Source organism: Odontesthes bonariensis, chromosome 17, assembly GCF_027942865.1.
Source record: "Odontesthes bonariensis isolate fOdoBon6 chromosome 17, fOdoBon6.hap1, whole genome shotgun sequence".
Taxonomy (NCBI): Eukaryota; Metazoa; Chordata; class Actinopteri; order Atheriniformes; family Atherinopsidae; genus Odontesthes; species Odontesthes bonariensis.
The window spans coordinates 20028714-20052112 of NC_134522.1; the positions used below are offsets into that span (position 1 = coordinate 20028714).

The window sequence follows — 23399 nt, forward strand, 5'->3', positions numbered from 1 at the left end:
GAGTGCATTTGTGTGTGACAGATAAAGAACAAATGCGTTTGTGCATGAGCACACAATGCATTTGTGTAACCATGTGCAAATGTGTGCCTGCGTCATGGGTTCGCCATGTGAGTCACTTGCTCTTATGTAGGGCTGTAAGTAGTGAGTAAGAGCCCTCTACTTTCTCATCTCGGGCCCGAACACACACCCCGAGCTCTGCTGCTTCCTCCCCTGCCACTGCTCCATCTCTGCTTATTGCCCAACAGGTTGCTCTGTCAATAATGAATGCAATGTGTTCTCAATGAATAACCAGGACTTTGAAACTTGAGACACGTTCAAAGGGAGACAAACATGACAGCATCATCACCTGGCTTCCTGTTGTTCCAAAGGAGAAATCTAAATTTTTTCCATTTTTCCCTCCATGTGTTCGTCTCCAAAAATCTCATCGGGAAACGTGATCACACGACTGAGGCTGCGTTTGAGTTATAGTTCTGTCCAGGACCATCTTGTACAGAGGCCTGCTGGGGTAATTGCAGGTGAGGTATGGATAGAGAACAGCAGTGCAGAGACAAAAAGGTAAACACTCAAGTGACGTCTGTGGTTGATGACTAACGCAGTCCTGAGCCCAGTATCTAGCATCCTTTCTTGAGGACTGTAAGGGCTGATTAACTCCAATTATTCAGAGTCAAAAAAACATTAACAAATATCCTGTATGCAAACAGGACGTCACAGCTCATTGTGCAAGCACTTAATATTTACATTTTTGGAAATCTGTCATTGTGTGTCAAGATGTGAACAGCTGTTTTTGGACTTATTCCACCATCTAGTGGTGAGGCGTAGGCTGCTACACAAGGCAACACTGTGGATACGGCCTAATAAATGCGGTCACAAGAGGTCGGTAAAACACAATCTGCAAAGAAAAAACAAATGCTGAAGGTAAAAGGTTCATTATTTACACTTTGGATTATATTTATTAACAGGAACAAAATAACGCAAAGTGATTGCACACACATGTAGTTGTGCAGAAGAAGGGAAGTAGAAGTAAAAACTAGGACACTACAGGCTATTTACAGTTTTATCTTTAAACTTTTTTTTAAATTAATTTCACCGCTAAAGGGAAAGAAAGGAGTTGAGGAACAGTGATCTGAATCCACGTGAAATTCAGTCAGGCAGTTTTTTGCGCAATCATCTTGACAAACAAAACAAAACGAGATGAAAAAAAACCCTCAGAAAATGCACTTGAACATAACTCCACGTCGTCTCTCTCCTCGCAGAGGAATTGAATTGTGCTTTATTACGTGGTTCAATACCTATGAAATCCAGGAATGTCTTAAATGTTATGCACAAAGCCTTCATTCAACCCTCGAGACTTCAACAGGTTTCTTGATCCTGTGTGGTTCAATCCTCATCCTCTTCCTCTTGTTCGGGCAAGCAGCCGGGGCACGGCTCCATGGTAACAGCGACGCCCATGCCGCTGCGTCCAACAGGCATGTCAGTGACGTACGTCCATTCATTTCTTTCTGGACTGTAGCACTCAATGGTGGACAGAAAGCCATGCTGGTTGAAACCTCCTACATGAACACACACACACACACACACACACACACACACACACACATACACACAGTTTGGTTACTGAGGCTCAGGAAGCGGACTGAGAGTCATACAACTCACAAATGAAAATTAAATCAAATTCTGTTATCAGGTCATTTATTTTCTCTGTTCATAATTAGCTAAATTTTACTTTCTGATTTGCAGTTGATATTTCCTCTTGTTTAATCAAATTAACGAAGATCTTTACTACTTTTGGGGGAAAGTTAGGAAACCTTATAGCCTCATTTCTAGTATTTTTCCACTTTGAAATACCCTCTACGAGACATTTCCTGCAACCGTCTACCAGTCTGACATCACCTGGCAGAAAGCTCCGCAAAAAACATTATATTTTCTGTGTGAAATTTGAGGCGTCTCTTGCACGCACAGCCTAGTTAAAGTCCCAGCATCTCAGTAGGATTAAGATTTAGCACCAAGATTTGACAAGGCCACTCCACATCCCTTCATTTCTTTGTTTTGAGAGATTCATTGGTGGCCTTGAGGCCTGAAGCAGAACATTGTCATGGTGCAACATGACCATGAAAGCATGACGCACAACTTCACTGTGTGTTTGTTCATTACATTATATTGATTACATCCAAAGCAACTTACAAGGGAAGAGTATGTAGAAGTAGAAAGTAGTAATTGCACAGTATTGTACAGTGCTGTGACACGTTTTTAGTTCAGAATGGTTTGAATTTCCTTCGGCAAAGACCATAAAAAAACTGAGCAAAATCCATTCTTGCACTTAGTAAACACTTAGTAAACATGCTAAAGTATATTTAATTAATTTTTATTATTTTATTTCTTTCTCTTTATATTCTTTTATGTATTTTCAATGCTACTTCCACTCCCCGCTGCTTTTATTTTATGTGAAGCACTTTGAAATTTGACTCGACTTGACTATTCATTTGTCACGCACACTGAGTGCGATCTGTGAAAAAAAATGAGATATCAGAGGTTTATGTTGTAAACTGTCTGTGGCACTTTTAAGCGAACAAGGAACTGTGTCGGTGTGTGTGTGTGTGTGTGTACCGTCGCAGAGAGTTGTTTACTCCCACAGGTGACGAATCAATCTCTGCAGTGTGTGTGATATATTATCAGTTATGTGCTTCTACCTAGTGTGGAAAAAAACAAAAACAGGAACCAAACCATACCAAACTTTGCCGTACCGTGTAGTGGAAATGTACCAATTGTGTACTACTTTCCTCAAGCACTCTCAAAGACAACGAGGAATTCAAAGTGGATGTTATGATGGTTAGTTGGCCAGGACCTGTTGCGGCAAAGCAGATCCAAAGCACGACATTCATATCCCAAGTGTTTCAAAGATGGTTGCTGAGGTTCTTTTCTTCAAACGATGTCTTTGGTTAATGCCAAAGCTTTCCTCTTTGCATACCTCCCAATATCACAGATCAAACTAGCGCAGTCTCATTTTGATGGCAGATGCTTGTATTTCAATATAATATGTGGCATTGGGCTTTCTTTAGGTCCCACGATGAAGACTTTGTTAATCATTTTGCAGTCCGCTCTTTGGGCTGGACATAAAATAAAATGATGCGACGTGGCCCTCGTTGTTTTTAAATGCTCTCCACAAAATAATTTTCTGGACGGTGGGATGGCTGATTATAAATTCTTTAGAGTTTTCTTTCTTATCCCCTCTCAGACCCGTGCATCGACAATCTTCTTACTGAAGGCCTCAGAGAGCTCCTTCCGTCTCACCACGGTGATACTACGATCCAGAGCAGAATGTCTCGGGCTTACGTAAGAGAGGCCTCTTCAAAATGTTCTGTAACGACGTTACTAATTATTTGTTGCTGATGTGGTGCACCTGCGTACAATCCTAAGCATGTGAAGAAGTTCTAACTTCTCCTCATAAGAAATTGCTTTTCCACGACTTACATTTTACAAATAATTTCTAGAATTTGTTCACTGACGTCGCCTCAATCCTTCAAAATTGATGAAAAGTAGAACAGTTGACAATATCACTATTTTTACAACTGTACATATATGAACAAGTGTCTCGCTTCGACTACGAGCACATGGCTTGTTGGCCTCACATAACGTTTTTTTTTACATCACTATGGGACTGACCGAGGACATAGATGCGTCCCTGGTGGACTGTGACTCCATGTGCGCTGCGGCAGTGCTGCATGGAGGCCCTGGGCTCCCAGATGTTCCTCACTGTATTGTAACTTTCCACCGTGCACAGCTGGTTCTGCCCATCATAGCCTCCTATAGCGTAGAGGTGGGTGTTGACGCACACCAGTCCTGCAAAAACCAACAAAGAAGGAATGGTTTGACGCCCAGCAAAGATTATTCGCTCTCATCAAGTTTCAGATAACAACATTTAATACGTCTCTCATAAGAATTCAGCTTTGGCATGAAGACAGACTCAACGTGAAGGTAACTTCGTAAAGTTTGTAACACATTATATCCATATTTTTTCATATAATTGTGTTTTCATCTGTACAAAGTCTGATATGTAAAACTGATATTAAAGAACGGTTGAAGAAAAGGTGCTGACAGGTCAGATTTTAGGATGTTGGGTCAGCACAAAGCTAACCGTTTCTGTTTGTTTTCTGTTAATTTTCTGCTGGTGATTCCCTTACACTGGGCAAAGGTCAGAGAGAAGACAGGATTATAAGAGACTAACGGTGAACACCAGTGTGAAAACGACTCACACACACATTCACCGATCTCTCTAAGTCTGGACCTAACGAGCCAACTCACCCAGTCCGCTGCGTACAGTGTTCATGGGAGCCACCTGATGCCAGGTGTTTGTGTCAGGCTGGTATTTCTCCGCCGTGTTCCAGCGGATGTGTCCATTATACCCCCCAACCGCGTACAGAGCCCCCCCACACGCCACCACCCCGGCTCCCAGCCGAGCCACCGACATCGGACAAACAAAGGACCAGCGATTAGACTCCGGATCCCACCTGCAAACCAAACAGCAGACAGCATGGTGGTAGTAACTTGGCTGTTCTCCACAACATTACATGTATATCTCTTAAAATAAATACGTGTTAGTGCCACAAACTTTCAACTGACACAGAGGGCCGCGGCCATGTGCGGCAAACTTCTCAGTCTACATGATCCGGTCAACTTTGAGTGGATTAGGTTAAGCCGGCAACCATGCTTAGCATCTAATAACAAGCTTTATTTGAAGCCAAAGATGCTGTAAAACCAGAGGGAGCAGACTGAGATAAAACATGTGTATGTTGCCCTGTAGACGTCTCGAAAAAGATCAAGCTTTCAAACTGGCATTAGAAGAAAAAAAAAAGAGCTTAAAGATCTTTGGCTGAATTCAATCAGTTTGGCACAAGGACTGGAAAGAGGAGAAAACAGCTCGCCTATCTACCTAAGAGCCCCTTTCTTACTGACACACTATGTTTTGTTGTCTAATTGAACATAAAAAATTAAACTGTAATAATGTCAAGTTTTAGTTTTACAGGGTTTTATAGGCTAAGCCGAAAGTTTAATTCATGAGCCTGAAAAGTGCCTTTAAAGGTTTTCTTTAGTTGCCTGTATTCATTCTCAGCTTGGTTAGCTACCCCTAGCTTTAGCATCATATTCAATGTACAAACGTGAAATCTATATAGTTTAACTTGTAGCATTACAACAATTGTGTGCGTCTTCTAAAAATATCCAACGATTAACAGTAACGTCGGTAGATGCGATGGGAACAATCCCGTTGAGACAGAATGTCCTGCTTGTGCTCTGGTTAATGATTTAAAGGATGCTGGCTCTATTGTTTGCTTAGGGGCTTATTCCAGCTGTAAACTTCAGATAATACGCAGGCTGATATTACATCACCGGTGAGGTGCCCTTTAGAAACACTATAAATGAAAGTCCTGCGTCCTTATGTTGACAATGACCCTGGCCAAGGCGCATTTTAACAAGACATTATAAAACAGACTCTCAGTTTAGCAGAAAGGTATGACTCCCGGCTGATCGTCCTCCGTGTCGGATGAATTTGTTTGGGGACCAAGAGGAGAAGCTGTTTTGCCACCTATTACGATTATTTATACACCTATGAATCTCCTCTGATGTGTTTCACATTTCATTTTCATTTCAGTAGTTTGAGAAGCTGTCATTATACGCATCAGCTTCTCATGGGGAGACTTCCAACAGCTCTATTAGTTCTTTGTGTGACTTGCTTCCTTTGGAAACCTACACCTTGAAAAAAATAAAAATAAATAGTGTTCCCATCTAGACATTCCTGCCTCAACATGTTCTGAAAGAGTGCATTCTGTTGTCTGATTTGGCTTATAGCAGCAAACTTCTTGCGTTCATGTCATTACTCAGATATACCCTGAGGTGGCTTCAAGTGTGCAGGAGAGAGAAGCCGTGGTAATTTAATTCATCTCTGTTAATAACGTCTTGAATTACTATCGGAGTGCCTGGTAAGACAAACAATCCTCACTCACACACAGTGAACACTTCAGGAAAGTCTCACCTCTCCACTGTGTTATGATGTATGGAGCCTTGGGAACCCCCGACAGCGTAGATGCAGCCATCCACCACGGCCACCCCGACCCTGTTCCTGGGGATGTTGAGGGAGGCTCGCTGGCTCCACTGGTTGGTCATTGGGTTGTAACAGCACAGAGCACTGGATTCTGTGTTATTCTGAAGCGACAGGTTCCTGCCTCCAATCTAGGTAAAAAAAAAAAAAAAACGAAAGAAAGTGAAACAAGATATAACATCAAGTAGAAGAGTGAGAATAAGAAGGTGACTAATAAATGAACAAAGATTTTTGCAAGTGCAGCAGCACAGAGCTAAAAGAGAATCATTCACACAGTTGACCTCTTGTCACAGCCCATGTAATGTATACTGTCAGTCAGGGATTCAAATTCCAAGTCATTACTGGTAGGACATAACTGATGCAACCTACAGTGTAGACCAGTCCAAACAGTGCGCAAGCTCCCAGGCCGCTGCATGGGGTCCCCATGTCAGCCAGTGTTAGCCAGACGTTCCTCCTGGGATCATAGGCCTCCGTGTTGGCCAGTGAATGTTGTCGGTATCTAGAGAGAGAAAAGTCACAGTGAGCAGGTAGGGTATCAGAGGAATGCCCTCATCAAGTGTCACATTTTTACTGGGAGTATGTAACACAATCTGGAAATAAAACAGTAATTTCTTACTTTGGATAGAGTGGGTGGAAAGTTTTTTCTGTGATTGCACGTAAACATGGCCTAAAAATATCAGAAATATCAGGCAGAGTTCACCCTGGACAGGCCACCACCTATCATCAATTAAGCTAACATGCATGTTTTTGGACAGCGGGAGAAAGATAACCCACCCTGGCACAGAGAGAGCATGCAAACTTCTGTGCAGCCTCTTGTTTATTCTATACTTGTTCAGTTATGGGATCTATCTATTTACTGTGGAGAACCAAATGTAATCCCAACTGTGAGTCGCAGTAGCATGAGAAACACTGCCTTGAGTATCGGTTGTTACCCTCCCCTGTGTACAGCTTCAACTCTGGGATTTTCCCTGGTCAGGGGCCACAGAGGAGCCAAATTTAAAAATAAAAAGAGGGGGCAAGTGTATGTTCAACATTAATGCAAAATCTTTTGTTCAGTAAGGTGTATTTACATTTTACCGGCTGTTTATTGTTGGCCGTTTGCCACAGTTTGAGATTTGATTTACCTTTGAATACAATTTGCATGTAGCTATCTGGTCAAACACTTTGGGCACTTTAATAAATAGATATTAAATAGAGTCTCTCTGCTTTCTGAGTGGAGTTTGCATGTTCTCCCCGTGTATGCGTGGGTTCTCTCCTCCCACTGTCCAAAAACATGCCTGTTAGGTTAATTGGTGACTCTAAATTGTCCCTCGGAGTGTGAGCGTGTGTGTGGTTGTTTGTCTCGTTTGTCTCTGTGTGGCCCTGTGATGGACTCGCGACCTGTCCAGGGTGCACCCCGCCTCTCGCCCAATGACAGCTGGGATAGGTTCCAGCCCCCTTGCAACCCTAAATTGGATTAATCAGGTATGAATGAATGTTTCTGACTGGAAAAGTCTGGCATCTGAGTTCAAACCAAATGGACCATTGCTGCATTAAGTTAATATCTAATCAGAAACACCAGTTTCTCACTTATAAATGCCCTTTTATCAGCATTCAAGTATATTTATTTATTTTATTCGCCACAGTTTGTTACTTTTGCTTGGCTGTAAAGTATCAAGTCAGCACTGACTGGACAGGGCACTAAAGGGGCCAATCAGATTCCAGCAGGCGCTAGGATCCGCCCATTTTGTATACTAGTATATCACCTCATAATCCTTCTAATAACAGGAAATTCATTTTGGTTCATGTTGCCCAGCCCTGCTCTGAAGGTGATTTTACTGATAAAAATGTGGTCTGAAAGGGTGTATAAATCAATGAAGATGTATGTGATACGCACCCGCCAGCCACATAAATGAGTTGGGTTCCACGGATTGGTGCAGGGGGAAGCTTCCTTAGTGTCATTTCCTGGAAGATTTTGGACAGGAAGTCCTTACAGGAATTGGCCTGGAGCAAAAACATTAAAAAAAAATTTTTTTTTACAACATTTATAAAAACAAATACCAACATAGAATACAAAAGGGCTGGAACAAACTGATAATGATTCATTAAAAGCCGTAAATTGTATCTGCGTAGATGACGCTCCATTGTTTCTACATTACTGTGTCTTCGTCAGAAAGAATGCATGATATTTATAAGAGTTAATGTTAGCAAATTGAAATAAACAGTGCGTTGCGCAGCCGGGGCCCCAGCTGTGTCGCATCAGTCAGTGTGCTATCAAGAGTTTCAGCCTGTTTATCATGCATGACATAAGAGTCAGGGTCGCGATTCTCAGCAAAAATACTCAGCCAAAGTATTTGTTATGTTGATCTTTCACAAGCAGGAATACATATTTTACCAAAGTTCACATGTTTGGCACAAAAAAAAAAAATCACAAACATTACAATTACAGCTTACCAGTTATGATGGGAGTTTTATTTTCATTATACCAGTCATACACGTTTTTACTTCTGGAATTGTTTCAAAACTACAAAACTCAAAACTACGCACACGCAGCTGGCCTAAAGCCGGCCTGATGCCGTGGTTTACCTTGCTGAGGATGGGGCAGGACAGGAGCTGGTTCTTCAGGAACTTAGGAGGCAGCGCTGAGATGTGAACTGCATTCAACAGCGCATGCAGATACTGGGCTCTGCCCTCCATGTCCCAGCGCACCCAGTCTGTGCACGCCTTATACACCTGGTAAGGATTTTATTTCAATGTCAACATACAGCTTCTTATCTATCAAGGTACAGTATTAGAAAATGTATGATATTAATATTGTCACACACCTCAGACTCACAGAGCACCTTGAGGCTATCCTGACTGATGAGCTCCAGCAGCTGGCAGTGAGACAGGCTGAAGAACTCGTCTACTATGGTCACCTGGGTCAAAGAGAAGAGCAGCAGACAGATCAGATTCATTTCACTTGGTTATATTTCCTATTTAAAAATATATTAATGGCAGGGGCATGCAAAAATTTAAACCTTCTCTTGCAGTGCTCGATTTTGTCCTTGAAACAAATGGGCAGTATTTGGTATTTTAGATAAAAACCCTTCACCTGTGTTTTTCCCAAAGTAATCAGAACATGAGACGATACCATGTTCTGGGACATATTCAGTATTTGCCAGCCAATGACATCAGCATTAAGGCGTGACTCGTAAAAACGCATAAAAGCTGCGATGTCCTGTCGCTCTTTTTAAATCGACTGATTTTCAGTTACTCGCTGTATTTGAGAAGTCAATCGACATCTGTTTGATATACAGACAAAATGAAAAGTGCTACAGCTTTGCTGTTGCTGAGCTGTTGCCTGTCAGGGGCTTTGGTTCAGACAGAGATGCCAAGACCGTCTGACCTCAGCACTCAGTTGCAAGCGCTGAGCGCCACAGTGGAGGAGCTGCGGTCGATGGAGAGCAGGCTGACAGCAAGCGAACGCAAAGTCCAAGACCAGGAGGAGACGGTTAAAGATCTAAAAGCAGAGCTGGATGAGACCAAGACACAGCTTCTACGCTACAACGAGCAGTCAAAGGAGATGCAAAAAAGGCTGGCAGGTAAAAATGTGAAATGATGTAAAAATTCCAAATGCTATCAAAGATCTGGTAGATAAAAAAAAAAAAAAGATGGCTTGCCGCCAATTAACGGGCGAGTTATGGGGCCTCAGCTGTGACAAAGACCCCATGTTTCCTCAGATAACCCAAAAGTGGCTTTCTCTGTGGGTTTGAATGGAAATGTGGGGCCCTTCAACGTGGAAACAACTCTGGTTTATCCAAGAATCATCACTAATGTCGGCAATGCATACAACGCCTTCACAGGTATGGATTTGAGGGAGCATACTTTGTTGAAAGCATAAGAGACCGACAGATAAATGTTGGTTATGAGACTATGAAAATGTCTTTTGGCTTAGCTCTCTTTTTCTTTCAATGCAGGATTCTTCACAGCCCCCGTGTCAGGCGTCTACTTCTTCAGGTTTAATTCCATGGACGACCGGAAAAACAACCACATGGGTGCAGCATTGTACAAGAACAACGAAAGAGTTATTCTCAACTATTCTTGGAATCACTGGGATGACCATGAGCGTATGGCCAATGGTTTAGTCCTACAGGTCAAACAGGGTGATGTTGTGTACATGCGTCTTCCTGCATGGTACAGACTCACTGAATTTGGTGGAAACAACTTCAACATATTCAGTGGTTTCCTTCTTTTTGCCATGTGAGAAAAACTCGAGTGTAAAGTTACTTGAAAACGTTAATAGTTACATCAATTCACTCTGTCCTGACTTGAATCTCTCATTAAAAGAACGCTAAGCGTTGCATCTTTGTGAAATTGCTGTTTTTGTGCAACTTGCCTCGCTGAAATGCGTGTTGATGTACTCTCTGCACCGCTGGTGCAGTTCTGTACATCCGATTTCTTCTGCGAAACGCGCAATGCCGATGACGTTAGCCGGTTCCAGGTGCTTAGTGAGGAAATCACAACATGCTTTGGCCACGTCCTCCATCTGATACCTTGCAGAGTATAACAGAGGGGGGAAGAAAGGAAAGAAAACATCAAGTGAAATGAATGTCTCAATTTCCCTCAAACACGGCGTGCTATTGTTTAAGAATGTTTACCTCATGGCCCCCAAAAGAACATGCAACACACACTTCTCTCCCACTGTGATGTGGGAGGTGTAGGCGAAGTCTATCAGTCTTCCCACCACCTCAGGGCACACATCGCGCAGGGTGACCTCTGAGGCGCGGCACTCTTTGAAGCCTCTGGTGAACATTGCTCTGAAGTATGGGCTGCAGGAGGCCAGCACCACCTTGTGCACCTGAAACAAAGTGTTTTATGATAGTGAAATGCTGCATACGAGGCCCACGATCAACTGAGATATATCTCGATTGTATAAGATTGTTAAACACATCAAAAACTAACACAGTACATAAAATTAATAAAATGCCAGGAATACAAAACTTAATATAGTCCTTTAACCTCTGATTAGTTGATTAAAAAAAGTCGACTTCTTAAAATCTAACACCATCTCTATAATACCATCTCGCCAATTAATTTAATCATCTAATTTTTCTCAATTATTCTTGGTTTCCGTGATGCAAAATGAATCATTAATCCATTTGCTTTCGTCAAGCAGCATTTGAAAATGGTTCAACAAATATCAATTATCAAATCAGAAGATTAAGTCTGAGTAAATTAATTACCAAGAAAGACGCGTGATCCACTAATGCAAGTAAATCAAATTGTGCACTTTTAAAGAGACCAATCCTCATCTCCACCAGAACTGAACTGCCATTGATCTGACTCCCCACAAAATTTCACAAAATTCAGCTTGGTGGGTGTTCATCTAATCCTGCTGACAGTTTCCACCACTTTGTCTCACTTTAGTTGAAGTTAGAGCAGAACCAAAAGGAGTTTTGCCAGCAAGCATTTCATCTTCTACCGAACCACATTTGGATGCCACGTGTAAACAAATGTAAGGATGCCCAGATCGCCACACATTTGCTGATCTTCTCTGTTTCCTCTGCATTTATTATCTGGTGCATTAACTGGTGTCATTTCCAAAAGAATGAATACAACACTTTATTTTCAGTTCAAGATTTGTAAGATTGAAAAAGCGTTTGTCCGGTTCTCTGATGCGCCAACAAATCTTAAGATGAGAACAAAAGGACCTATAATCTGGTGCATAGAGGCTGATATACTGCAATCAATTTTCTGTGGGACTTCGAACAAAATCTATCGAAGGGATTGGAGCACCTGGTGCAGTTTTTGGGAAAGTGCTCAAAGTTTTTTTTAAGAGTTGAACGAAAATATAAAAACAGATTTCATTTGCGGTTGAGAAAAGTCCTTAGAAAGAAAATCGGAAAGGGCAGGTCAGACCTTTAAAATAATCAGAATTCGGAATATGCCAATACAAACGATGCCTTTGGAGACATGCAGATGCTGTTAAAATAAAAAAAAATAATACAGCGCAGACATTTGTCACATGCACAGCCTGTCAACCATAAATCTACGTACTCACAAAGACATTTAACCAGCTAATTGAGCTCATTTTATAGCATATTATGCTGCAACAGACCGCAGCGTGGACAATAAAGTGGTAATACAGTACATAGGAGCAAGAAGCTTCATTTAGACGAATACAAAAAGTCCTTGTGTGCCGTTAAAATAAAGACCAGCTTTAACGCTTTGTTAATGATGTCCATGCGCTGCTTTTTAATTATTTAAAACATCACGTGTAAAACAGAAAATCAACAGCATGGCTAAGCATTTCCACTGTGGAACTGCAGTGGAGCGAGGACGGTCTCAAATCTACAGATTGAAAAAAGATTAGTGAAAAAAAAAAAAAAAGGCTTACCAACCTAAGGAAACTACTCTGTCATGCAGGGTGAGACTCAAAAGATATTTGTTGTCTTATCACTGCTCCTTTTGAAGATTAACAGTAGGTGATGTCTAGTTATACATCAGCACTCTGACACATCAACCCGTAGGCATCCGTGGGCGGTTCTTTTATTCAGAATTGCTTTCTGCAAGTATGACTGATTTAGAGTTGAACAATACTGAGGAAAAAAAAAACGTGACCAGTTTAAAAAAAACAGTTACATCATTTTAGTAGTTTCCACTGCAGATTCGAATCAGTTACTTGTGTTGCCTCGTGTTGTGCCAACAATCGCAAGGCACCATTAACACAAATGCCTGTTTTGGTTAACAACAACTGAGACATTTGTGGGTTACATTTCACTGCATTTCATGAGACCGAATCTGCATTTCTGTCCACCAACTAATTTCCCAGGCAGAACCTGTTTGTCGACTCTGTGTGAACAAACTGCGTTTTGCAAAAGTGAAACCAAAATAGAAAAACCAATGCATCAAAGGAGTTTTCAACAGGGAATAAATCACATCAGACAAAGAGCATCAACTGGCATTTAAGGGATTCGACTGCAACGCCAAAAAAATGAGAAAATAACTAACAAAAATACAAGAACACAAGCAAAATGTGGAATGAGGAAATTCAAAAGGAGATCCTAAATCATTCAAGGATGTGATTTGTCAGACTTTCATTGTATCGATAATGCTAACAAAAAACTACTAACAGATCCACCACCCTATCTGTCCTGTGGTATTTGTGTTTTTACTGCGTTTTAACGAAGAAAAAAAACAGGTTAATCAATCACCGTCTAAAATTTCAGGATTGTGACAGATCTGGCCCTCGGCTTACTTATTAAAATATTACAAATCCCTATTTTGTTGGACAGAGTATTTTCGCACTCAGTATGGTTGCATGCACAGTTGAGTGGAGCCGTAGCTGCAGCTTGACTGGGCCACTTAACAGGACCACCAACCTCGTCCCAGTATACCTGCAGAGGAAGGGTGATTGACTGAAGTATGTCCATTAAGGTCTGTTTCTAACTTTCTCTGTGCAAGATTAGTGTACATGTAAGTATAACTCAATTCTCTACAAAGTTTGAGATACCTGAATGGTGATTTTATCAAATAACATTACCATTTAAGAAAAAAAATCAGGGATTTATTAGAGAAGAACGACCGTCTGGATATGTTTTAAGTGAGTAAGTTTTAATAGACACTTACACTTTATTTTACATGCAAAAGAAACCACATCATCTGGTTGTGTTCGTCTGGTTTCAAGAAGCTCCGTTTTGTGTGACATGCATTTCAAAACTCCAGTTTTTTGGTTGGACTAACACAATAATTGTCACGTAAACCTGATGAGGGTTTCGACATAGTTGAAGGTGAGCAGGCACGCTCAGCTACATGCCACCGGCAAAAGAGAAGACCGGTTTCAATATTTTTAAATGTGTACACACTAATGACGCGTTTCCACTAGCTCGCTTCGGCTCGGCACGGCTCGGCACGGCTCGGCGCGCTATTTGCGTGTTTCCACTAGCACGCAGTACCTGCAACCGGGTAGACTTTTGGTATCACCTCAGCCCTGGTTCCAAGCGAGCCGAAGCGTTACTAAAACGTGACGTCAGCCGACTGCCTTCCACCGATTGGCCGATGAGTGTCGTCACTGGAAGCGTCATAACCGCGCGACGAACGACTAGAATGTAAATAAATACAAGACTCAAGACAAGACTCCACATTTTACTGCTTCAGATTGTACTGCTACGAGATGGCTTCGCAGAGGAAATCCACTCCTTGGTCGTTCTGGTCTTCCGGATTTGTACGTTGCTCGGCGCCGTGTAAATTACGTCACGGGGGTTTCGCGCAGCCGTGTTACGACGACCCCACCCACGTCGAGGACTCACAAAGTGATACTCGGTTGTAATGGAAACACAACCAAACCGAGCCATGCCGAGCCATATCGAGCCGTGCCGAGCTAGTGGAAATGCGCCATAAATGAGGCAACGGTGTGATTACACGAGTCAACTTAAAACACAAAGGCATGTTTTCAAATGGAAGGAAACTCTTGAAAAATAGGGTGCGTGTAAAGGACTGCTATGATACCAACATCACTTAACAATAATTATTGATTCAGTCATATTAACTACACTGAAAGCTTTTTTGCACCCATTCACATGCTTTTCGTCTTCAGTTTCTTGATTACGAATCAGTGGATGCACTTTGTTTTTCCTGGCCAGCAACACCTTTTTTAGTTCTCAGGACCCTTCACCCAGCACAAAGCTCTCCCTTGTCTAGGAACTATTTGGAGTCATGATGATGAAAGGTGCAAAGCTACTCTAAAGCCTGATTCTTACTCGGCGCAACCACGCAACTGTTCTGGCTCGAGAACCATTAATGACGTCATCGAAAGCGCCAGCCCCTTCACAGTTCCTTCAGCTCATAAGCGCAGTTTGCGCCGAGTTTGCGTCACATTTGCAGTTCTCTCCAGACCAGCGGGCGTCACTGTTGAGGAAACAAGCTGAAAAGCATACGAAGAAAGCATACACAATGCCACCTGTGGTGTCACGTCAGCAGAGGCTGGCACATCTGATGCGGAATGAATTTACTCTGGGTGTAGAACTGTATATGTATCTCAGAGCTAAGTCTGCAGCAAAAACAGAAGAGAAGGTGGAATGTTTGTCCTTTGCAACAAGACGAACTTTGTCAAACGTTGTCCCAGTGTAACTTCATAGACGTGTCGTACAGATGTTTGTAGAGGCGCATCCTCTCGGTCACCGCGGTCTCTGCAGTGTTCATTTTTTCTTTTTTTTGGTCAGCTGTTTCCGGTTGAGCGCGCGCGAAGTCAGAAAAAAAGTTGTGTGCGCGCCCTTGCGCCGCGCGAGGATTTTCTAGCTTGCGAAGGGGGGCGTGGCGGAATTTTGGGTCACGTGACCGTTTGCGCCATTTGCGACCAGCTAGTAAGAGCGAGGTTGCGCCGAGTAAGAATCAGCCTTAAAGCTTCTTCAAGATTAAGAATTAAACTGGAGTCACATAAACTCCAGAATTAAAATGGATTTAATTCAGATTATTATGATGCATTCATAATGCAGCAACTTCATTATGATTTGGATTACCTTGAAGTCCACTGTCCTTTCCTTGTAAGTAACGTGTAACACGAGGTCGCACAACATCTCCTGCCGTCTCAACTCATCCATGACCATCAGGGATCTTGAGGCGTGGTTCTCGAGGGTGTAGTCGAGATAGCCAGACCCGTGCATCGAGGGAACCACGATAGCCGAGAAATCTGAGTCACGCGTGGGACGTTTCTTCCGCATAGGGCAATGCATACTGGAGAGTGAGTGAATGGGGTCAACCCAGATTTAGTTTTTCTGTCATATAGTCCTGTACAGTTCAAGGTTTCTTGTTCTTATCTTGCTGGAGTCCAACCTTTAAAAAGAGGAGAGTCATTTGGTCTTTAGCTCATAGATGTGAAGGCTAAAGTGAGGAGATGTCCTTAGATGCTCCATTTTGCAAAAAAATTATTAAATAATTAACACACAAAAATCTATTCAATCACTGGACATTTCCCACCAAATTAGGAATGTCAACAGCATAACAGTACTCTCCAGTGGGTGATCACAGCCATAGCTAACAAAGCCAGCTGCAGCAAAAAGTAACTTAAGGTCATGTGTTTGAAATGCAGAAAAATGGGGGGGGAACAAACTTGATCCACATAATGCTCCATCAATGTATCCGGGCTCCAACATGGCTGACATCATTTGTGTCCCGAGTAGACTGCTCCCAAGTCAAACCATCACAAAATTCTTCTTGGTCCAGAATTGACAGATTTCATTGGTTTGTAAGGCATCCACAGTAACTCTTCAGAGGTCCCCTGCCATGTACTGTCCCACACAAGAAAAGAAAATGTCTTTCAGCTGATCTGTTCTGATGGTTATCCTGTAAAGAAGAAGAAGAAAAACTGTTAAGAAAACTAAAAGACATGCTTTGAAAAGAAGTTAAAAGAATCAAACTCTTGTGTGAATATGTTCCTTTGCCCCTTGTGTATTTATGTACACTTCAAGTTTCACTTCCCTGCAGCTAAAACGGAAAAGATGTGCTCTGAAGCATTCACCCCAGGAAATGGTCAATGTCTTTGCCATTTCAGTTGTTTGAGGAAGCTGCTTTCTTCTCAAACCTTTACGAGCACGTGGTTCATTTAGAGCTAAGGTTCTGATCTTAGGTTATTTCCTTTCCAACTACTCTGTTCAATTCAATCTACATCCTCAAGCGTCAAAACATGACATGCCTCCAGGGCCGCCGATAGGCGGGGACAAACGGGTATTTTGTCCCGGGCCCAGGAATGGGGGAGGGCAAAAAAAAATAAATAAATAAATAAATTTAAAAAAAAAGGAATATGCGCATTAGTCCCAGAGAATTTTGTCCCGGGCCTAGCCAAACCTGTCAGCGGCCCTGCATGCATCTAACTACAAACTTTATGTTTTTAATATTCTGAAACCACCTACAAATCCCCGTTATTTCAAATAATAATAAATACAATGGCCGATTACTCACTTAGTGAAACCAGTGGTTGAAAAAAAAAAAAAAAAACTTGCACGACTTTATTACAATAAAACAACTTCTTATATTTGAGAAGCTGAAACGGACGTCTTTTAGGTTTTTTTCCTACTATTTAACTGCTTTTACCGTGAATAAGTGTGAAACAGCAACTAACTTTGTCAATCAACTAATGCTTGTAGCTCCACCTGGACAGCAACTTTTAATTTCTCCCCTTGATGACACTGACAATTTTAACAGTTGAAACTCTATTAACCTCTGTGAGCTGTGAGAAAACTCAAGGAGCTGAGAGCTAACCGTCAGCGTGCGAGTCACGCAGGAATGACTGAGGCTCTCCAGACAGCAGCTATCTGCTAAACATACACAGTGCACATGTTCACACCATTTAGACGAATGGTATAAATGAACGAGAGAGAGAGAGAGAGAGAGAGAGAGAGAGAGTGAGAGAGAGAGAGAGAGACAGAGAGAGAACCCAGAGAGAGAACCCAGAGAGAGAACCCAGAGACCAGAAGCTGTCACTCCACGGCTTTCCTGAATCAAATTCACCTCTCTGATCTTACTTATTATCTAGATATGATGCAAAACCAGTTCTCAGAGCCGGAGAAGGCTGGTGTCCTCATGTGGCTTATCTTTGTGCTAACCTGGAACCTGTCTGGCACGTGTATTAAATAAGTAAATGTTAGTGCAGGCCCACACTAATACCATTCATCCTGCTCTGACATTTCAGAGCAGGATAAATGTGATAAAACTACATTATCAGACAAATGTTTTTCAAGCTCTCTTCATGTTGACACATTTAAAAATGATGAATAAAACCTTCTGTGGTTCCAGAAAATGTTTGTAGAGTGTATTTTATTTATTTTTTTAATCCTTCCATTAAAGTGCCAGACAACTTGAAATAAGCCCAGCACGATGATTAATAGTGCCACTGTCTCTAATAAAGAAAATCATAATGAAGACTTGTGTCTGGTGAATAGCCTGACGGGTACAAGCTAAAACTTGTTTCTGGATTTAAAAAAAAACTAAAAACTGCAAACAAAGATAACAGAAAAATAAATGACATATTTATTTCAGTTTTTCTTAAAGAGAATCTGAAAATCTAACTTACACATTAACACCGTTTTTCCATTGTGTTGCCTTAATCCAGTATGACATTTCTGAATTCCCCATATTTGTTGAGGATTACAGATAGTTTTTCATTAGTGTTGGATTGACTGGTGCCAGCAATGCCCCATTCACATGAACACACTCTTAACTAAAGTTGTGTTACGACTTGGCGTGACTTTTCAGCTTAAGGTTCCAGCGCGGCAGTGTGTTGAAAGGCAGAGATTTGCACACACACACACACACACACACCTTAATTATTAATCTCTCTGTAGCAAGTTGCACCTCCTGGAGCTGAAAGAGAAGCCGTTGCAAAACAACACTCCACTGAGTGACTACCTGGGACAACTTCCAACTGGACCCTCCAAGCACATTTTCAGCCTGGTTATAAATGGTTCTTGGTCTACGGTAGCTTATCAAATGCAGTTCAAACACATGCAGCGTACATTTTTTTTTTGTGGCAAGTTCTGCTGTGGTAGTTTCTTTTCCAAACTTCCAGTCAATCAGCATTAAACGTGCACACAGCGTTAGCATCTAAGCTAAACACTGTGAACTTGTTGGAGGACTGCTTTTCAGGGCATCTCAGTTGCCTCCGGCCTGGTTAGTTCCCGAAAACAACGTGCATGTCAAACTAGCTTCATGGCTCTGGCCTCAGGTCAAACATCAAGCAGACTCAATAGCATACAAAAAAATATATAAACAGTTCAGTAACGAGGGCTTTTTCCCATCTGTTTTCTCTTTTTCACTACGTTGATTTGGCTAACTAAACCTACAGTGCCAGCTCATACTGATCAGATACAAATGGAAATCTGTACACATCAATGAACAAAGAAGTCAAAGAAGACTTAGTGGGAGATTTACAGGGAGTGCACCCATTAATTATAATTACATGTATAGGTTGTCAATCTGAATCAGTCATATCTGGCCAATAATCTAGATTATTGAAAGAAACAGTGTGTGTTTGTTTTTGTTTTTTTTTAACTATAAGTGCCTGAGAGTGATTAAGATATCACTATCGAAAACATTATTAAATGTAAATATAAGATTATACACCCACTACTTAGTGATGTCACTTGGCTGGTGATCCAAATTGGCCTCTTTTAATCATTTTTGGTGCGATTTAATTCTTAAAAATACCCCTGTTAGGTAACCTGGAGCAATTTATTCAACGTCTCAACTGACACAGAGAGAGGGGGCCCTGTAACCTGGTACAATATCAGAGAAAATGTATTCACAGCTTTATCAAAAACACTGGGCTTTTCGTACTTTAAAAAAAAATCCTTTTTATAGAGTCATTTACGGTTCTTTCAAAATATTGGAAAATTACAATTGTGAAATGCTGATAGAACAACCCAGAAATAGAAGGATTTAGAAATAGAAGTCCAGAACATTCCAGACTTGCTGCAATTTAGAGCGGAACAAATCCACACTTTAACTCCTGCCCGTTAGCTACGGTGCATCTGTTTGTGTAAGGATCCTCAGAATGGACAAACGTGCGAGCGGCGCATCAATTCCTATCATGAAAGGGATAAAATTTGGACCCTGCGAGTGACAAACCTTTTAATAATTCTTTCCAGATCGTCACAGTTTTCATCCGCCGGTTTTGCATGTTTGGCCCGAGCAAAGCAAAAGGTGCTTTAAGGAGAAGGAGTGCAGCTTTGCCGAGTTGCACAATCAAATCTGCTCAGCCTCAGGCTTTCTCACAACTCACCCTGAAGTCAGTCAGCCTGTTTGTTGATCATATGACCAAAAGAGTCGGACATGGCGGGAGGGAGAGCAGCACAAAGGAAGAGAAATTGTGAGGGCAGGAGTGAGGACAAACAAGGTAACAGAAGAGGAAAAAACGAGAAAAAAAAAGTTGAGAATTCAGTTGGGGAGAGCTATAAAAAGGAGAGATCGTTTGGGGGTGAAGGGATTCGTTAATACAGTACAGCTACATAGCTTTCCATAAAGGGCCATTGTGCATGAATAGGTCAACCCCCTTAAAGCCTGATTAAGAGGACAGTGAACAGCGCAATGTGCAAAGCTTAGAGCATTTCCCCGTGTCTGTGAGAATGTTGACACGAGTTCTGAACGCTTTATTGATTTCAGCTCCAGATGTGGAAAAGCCCGTTTGATCAGTGACCTGACCAGTCACAGTAACAGCGCAGTTTGGTTTCGGCACATTTTTTACCTCGAGCAACGGCTTGAAAGGGAGAAGTGGCATTTTGTGGCAATAACCAGATTGGTTAGTTTTCTCTGCTGGGTTTGCTTAGTGCACAAACTAGAGGATAAAACACGTGGGGCGGGCTGAGAGCAGGAGTTAACCATTTACAGATTGGTTCTGTTGGCAGGTCGTACACAGGACAGAGCAGTCGGCCCTTTCAATAAGGAGGGAAGTTTCCTTTGAATAACTTTTGAAGATATGCCGTCTAAACCTGCTGAGATTTCAGGAACTAAACATGCTATGAAATGCTTACAGCTGCAAAATCGAGCAGCTTCTGTCAAAGGCCGCCAGCGACAAAAGAGCCATTAAAGGAGATACGGAGGGCTATATCAATCCCACACTCTCACATCTGTTTCAACAAATGATGGATAACAAAGGGAGCAAGAATTCGATATAGGCTGCATATAGGCTATACTTGCTTAGTATATAAAATGCTTAGTCCACTCTTGTTTAACCTTTTCTTCCTTGATGTATGTTGTCATAGTTTTGCACCCAGAACTCTGACAGTGATTTGATTGTAGATTTAATGGGTCGATGGAAACTTAAAAGTTTCAGTGGCATCAGCAAAGATTTATGAGTTAGATATTTCTTTAAGCGAAAACTGACAGGTTTTTTTTTTTTTTTTCCAGTTTCTCGTTTTCTGGTGTTTTATAGAATAAACTTCATCAATATGCTAATCAACCGACGAATGGAAACTAAAGAGGTCTTTGAATCCGTTAACAGGAACAAAATTGTTGCTGATCAGATCCTTGTGATCGACTAGTAGTGTTAGATTCTTTCATCGTGTTTAAAAGCTTTTGGAATGGCAGCAAAGAAACCTGCAGCATGATCTGTCAGCTTTGGTATCAAGGGTTTCACACCGAGAGCAAAAGTTTCAATTCCCTTTCAGAAGTCTGCGCGCCACAGAATAAATTCACTAAAAAGACGATAGAACGTAGTACTTAGGCTACTACTTACTACTACTAAACTGAGTATTTGGACGTGTTCCACGAATAGTGGGATTGTTGCTATGAAAAGTAGCGTCACGAGTGCTCCTGTAAGATCACAAAAATACTCGAGAAAAGTGTAAACAGAGGGATTTGTCCGAAGGGCGCGTCAACGCGACGAGTGAAACTGGTAGACAAACAGCTGTGGATTCACTCACCAACAACACCTGAAGCCAGCTGCTGAACTCCGTCTCACAACAAAAACACAGAGGAAACTGAAGTGATCTCAAAACGCAGCCGGGAGTCGTTTCACTACAGGATGTGCTCTCAGGAAACCGTGCGTCTGTCCTCCTCTACGTCAAAGGGAGAAATGTGCAGAGTGTCGTCGCCGACCTACGTCGCCGCGGGCGGATGTCCAATGGCTGTGCGGCGGTGGTGGTGGTGGTGATGGGGGAAGAATTTCTGCCTTACATGACTCTGCAACCTTTTGCATTGCAAAGGCTGTGCAGGTAACGCGCATGCACGAGGAGCTCCAACAAGTCAGGGGTGGATTCCTCAAACTGAAACTGAGCGCCGAGCTCAAGATAAGACAGCCTTATGTAAGAGTTACACAGCTGAAACACACCGCTGCAGGAGGAATAGGCACAAAGTATCCACCCAAAACACACACGCACTCACTCCTCCTCTCTCATTGTCAGGAAACTATTCCACAGTGGAAATCCGAAACTGTTCCTGCCAAAGTTTGATTGATGAGTCAGATTTGAAAGACCATTTTATTCACACATACTGCCCTGATTAATCATCTGAGCTGGCTTTTATGTTTTTAATATTTCTGCAAACGTCAGACGCAGCAGCAAAACATTTGGAGGATTACGCAAAGTACGCATGATTTCTTATTCTAAATACCAGGTGAATGCTGTGAGATTAGAGGCCTGTGGAAAAGTAGGTTAAGTAGAGTTATTTAAATGATAAAACAATTGAAAATATAATTATATATTATAATATTTCAACACCTTCTGTAACGATTAACGCAAAACTGCGTAATGTAACTCCCAAAGTCACAGTTATAGGAATTGATGATTTCCGCGTCCACGTGAACAAACCGATACTGCCTTTGGAGTCAGCTAAGCCACATTTCTCATGCAGGGGCATGAAAATGCTGTCTCCAGCACACTGGAGAGGTGGCGATAAGGAACAAAAAAAACAAACTTCCAATTTATTCTTCTGCTCCTCACCTTCTCAGTCCGGTCTGTTTTGAATGATCCTGGCACCTGCGTAACTAGTGCACTCAGTCGTCACAGTTACAAATATTTTAGCTGTATGTAGTCGGCCTGAGGGGCTGAACATAGATCTCAGTACATTCTGAGTTTGTGTCATACAAACACACGTCTACACGTTATAGCGTTTTGCTGCCATTTTAGGGCAGTCTAAAAAGTATGTGAAACAATCTGAGCTGTGGGCTACTCTAAGTGGTGTTGGTCCTTTAGCTTTGCCTTGCTGTGAACTGCAACTGTGCTCGATGGTGGACATGGACAAGTGCCTCTATTACAAAGTCCGCTTTGAAAACGACTTCCAATGGATTCACAGCTTGTACCTTTTTGAAGTTTCCTCTGTTTGGAAACTTTACGACCGTTTAATCTTTATCAGTTTGCTTCTATAATCACATCCATGGAAGTCACATGCAGCTAGAGAATGTTCACTGCACCTCTGCACTGGTTGTGCAAGTCTCCAGCGCTCTTCATGTCTGGAAGTATGCAATTCTTTCACGACACTCCCTCATGTTGTGTTCGGATGTTATTATATAGTCTTGTCTCACATGAAACTACCGTACAGTATGGTGACTGGGAAGACCACCGATTGACCCCCATGACCTGGAACAGTGTCACTTCTATCAGGATTTATTGCAGAATAAAAGTGACTGGTCAGATCAACTTGCAGTGACATATTATTCCAGGAAAGAAAAAAAGAAAAAAAAAACTCACTGAATGTCAGAGTAACTTATTACGAATTATCCAACAAAAAAGTCTTGAAATATTACTTTAGTTAACTTATCACCTCTTCTTATGTCAAGGCCATCTGATCATTTCCCTGTATGGATGAGATTTCAGCACTTGACACTGCTTCTTTGTCTTAGCCTACCACAAACCAAAGG

General features: G+C 41.9%; 1 protein-coding gene across 1 annotated transcript; it reads right to left on the bottom strand.

The window, feature by feature from the left end:
* Nucleotides 1-923: 923 nt before the first annotated feature.
* keap1a (kelch-like ECH-associated protein 1a) lies at nt 924-21826 on the bottom strand. The gene is made up of 12 exons (XM_075447673.1): nt 21466-21826; nt 15571-16393; nt 10711-10910; nt 10449-10605; nt 8896-8988; nt 8657-8803; nt 7968-8074; nt 6461-6590; nt 6026-6222; nt 4300-4505; nt 3661-3837; nt 924-1550 (listed from the first exon to the last, which is right to left on the bottom strand). The coding sequence occupies exons 2-12, from the start codon at nt 15781-15783 to the stop codon at nt 1378-1380; spliced, it is 1800 nt and encodes a 599-aa protein (XP_075303788.1). The 5' UTR covers nt 15784-16393; nt 21466-21826; the 3' UTR covers nt 924-1377.
* Nucleotides 21827-23399: the final 1573 nt, after the last annotated feature.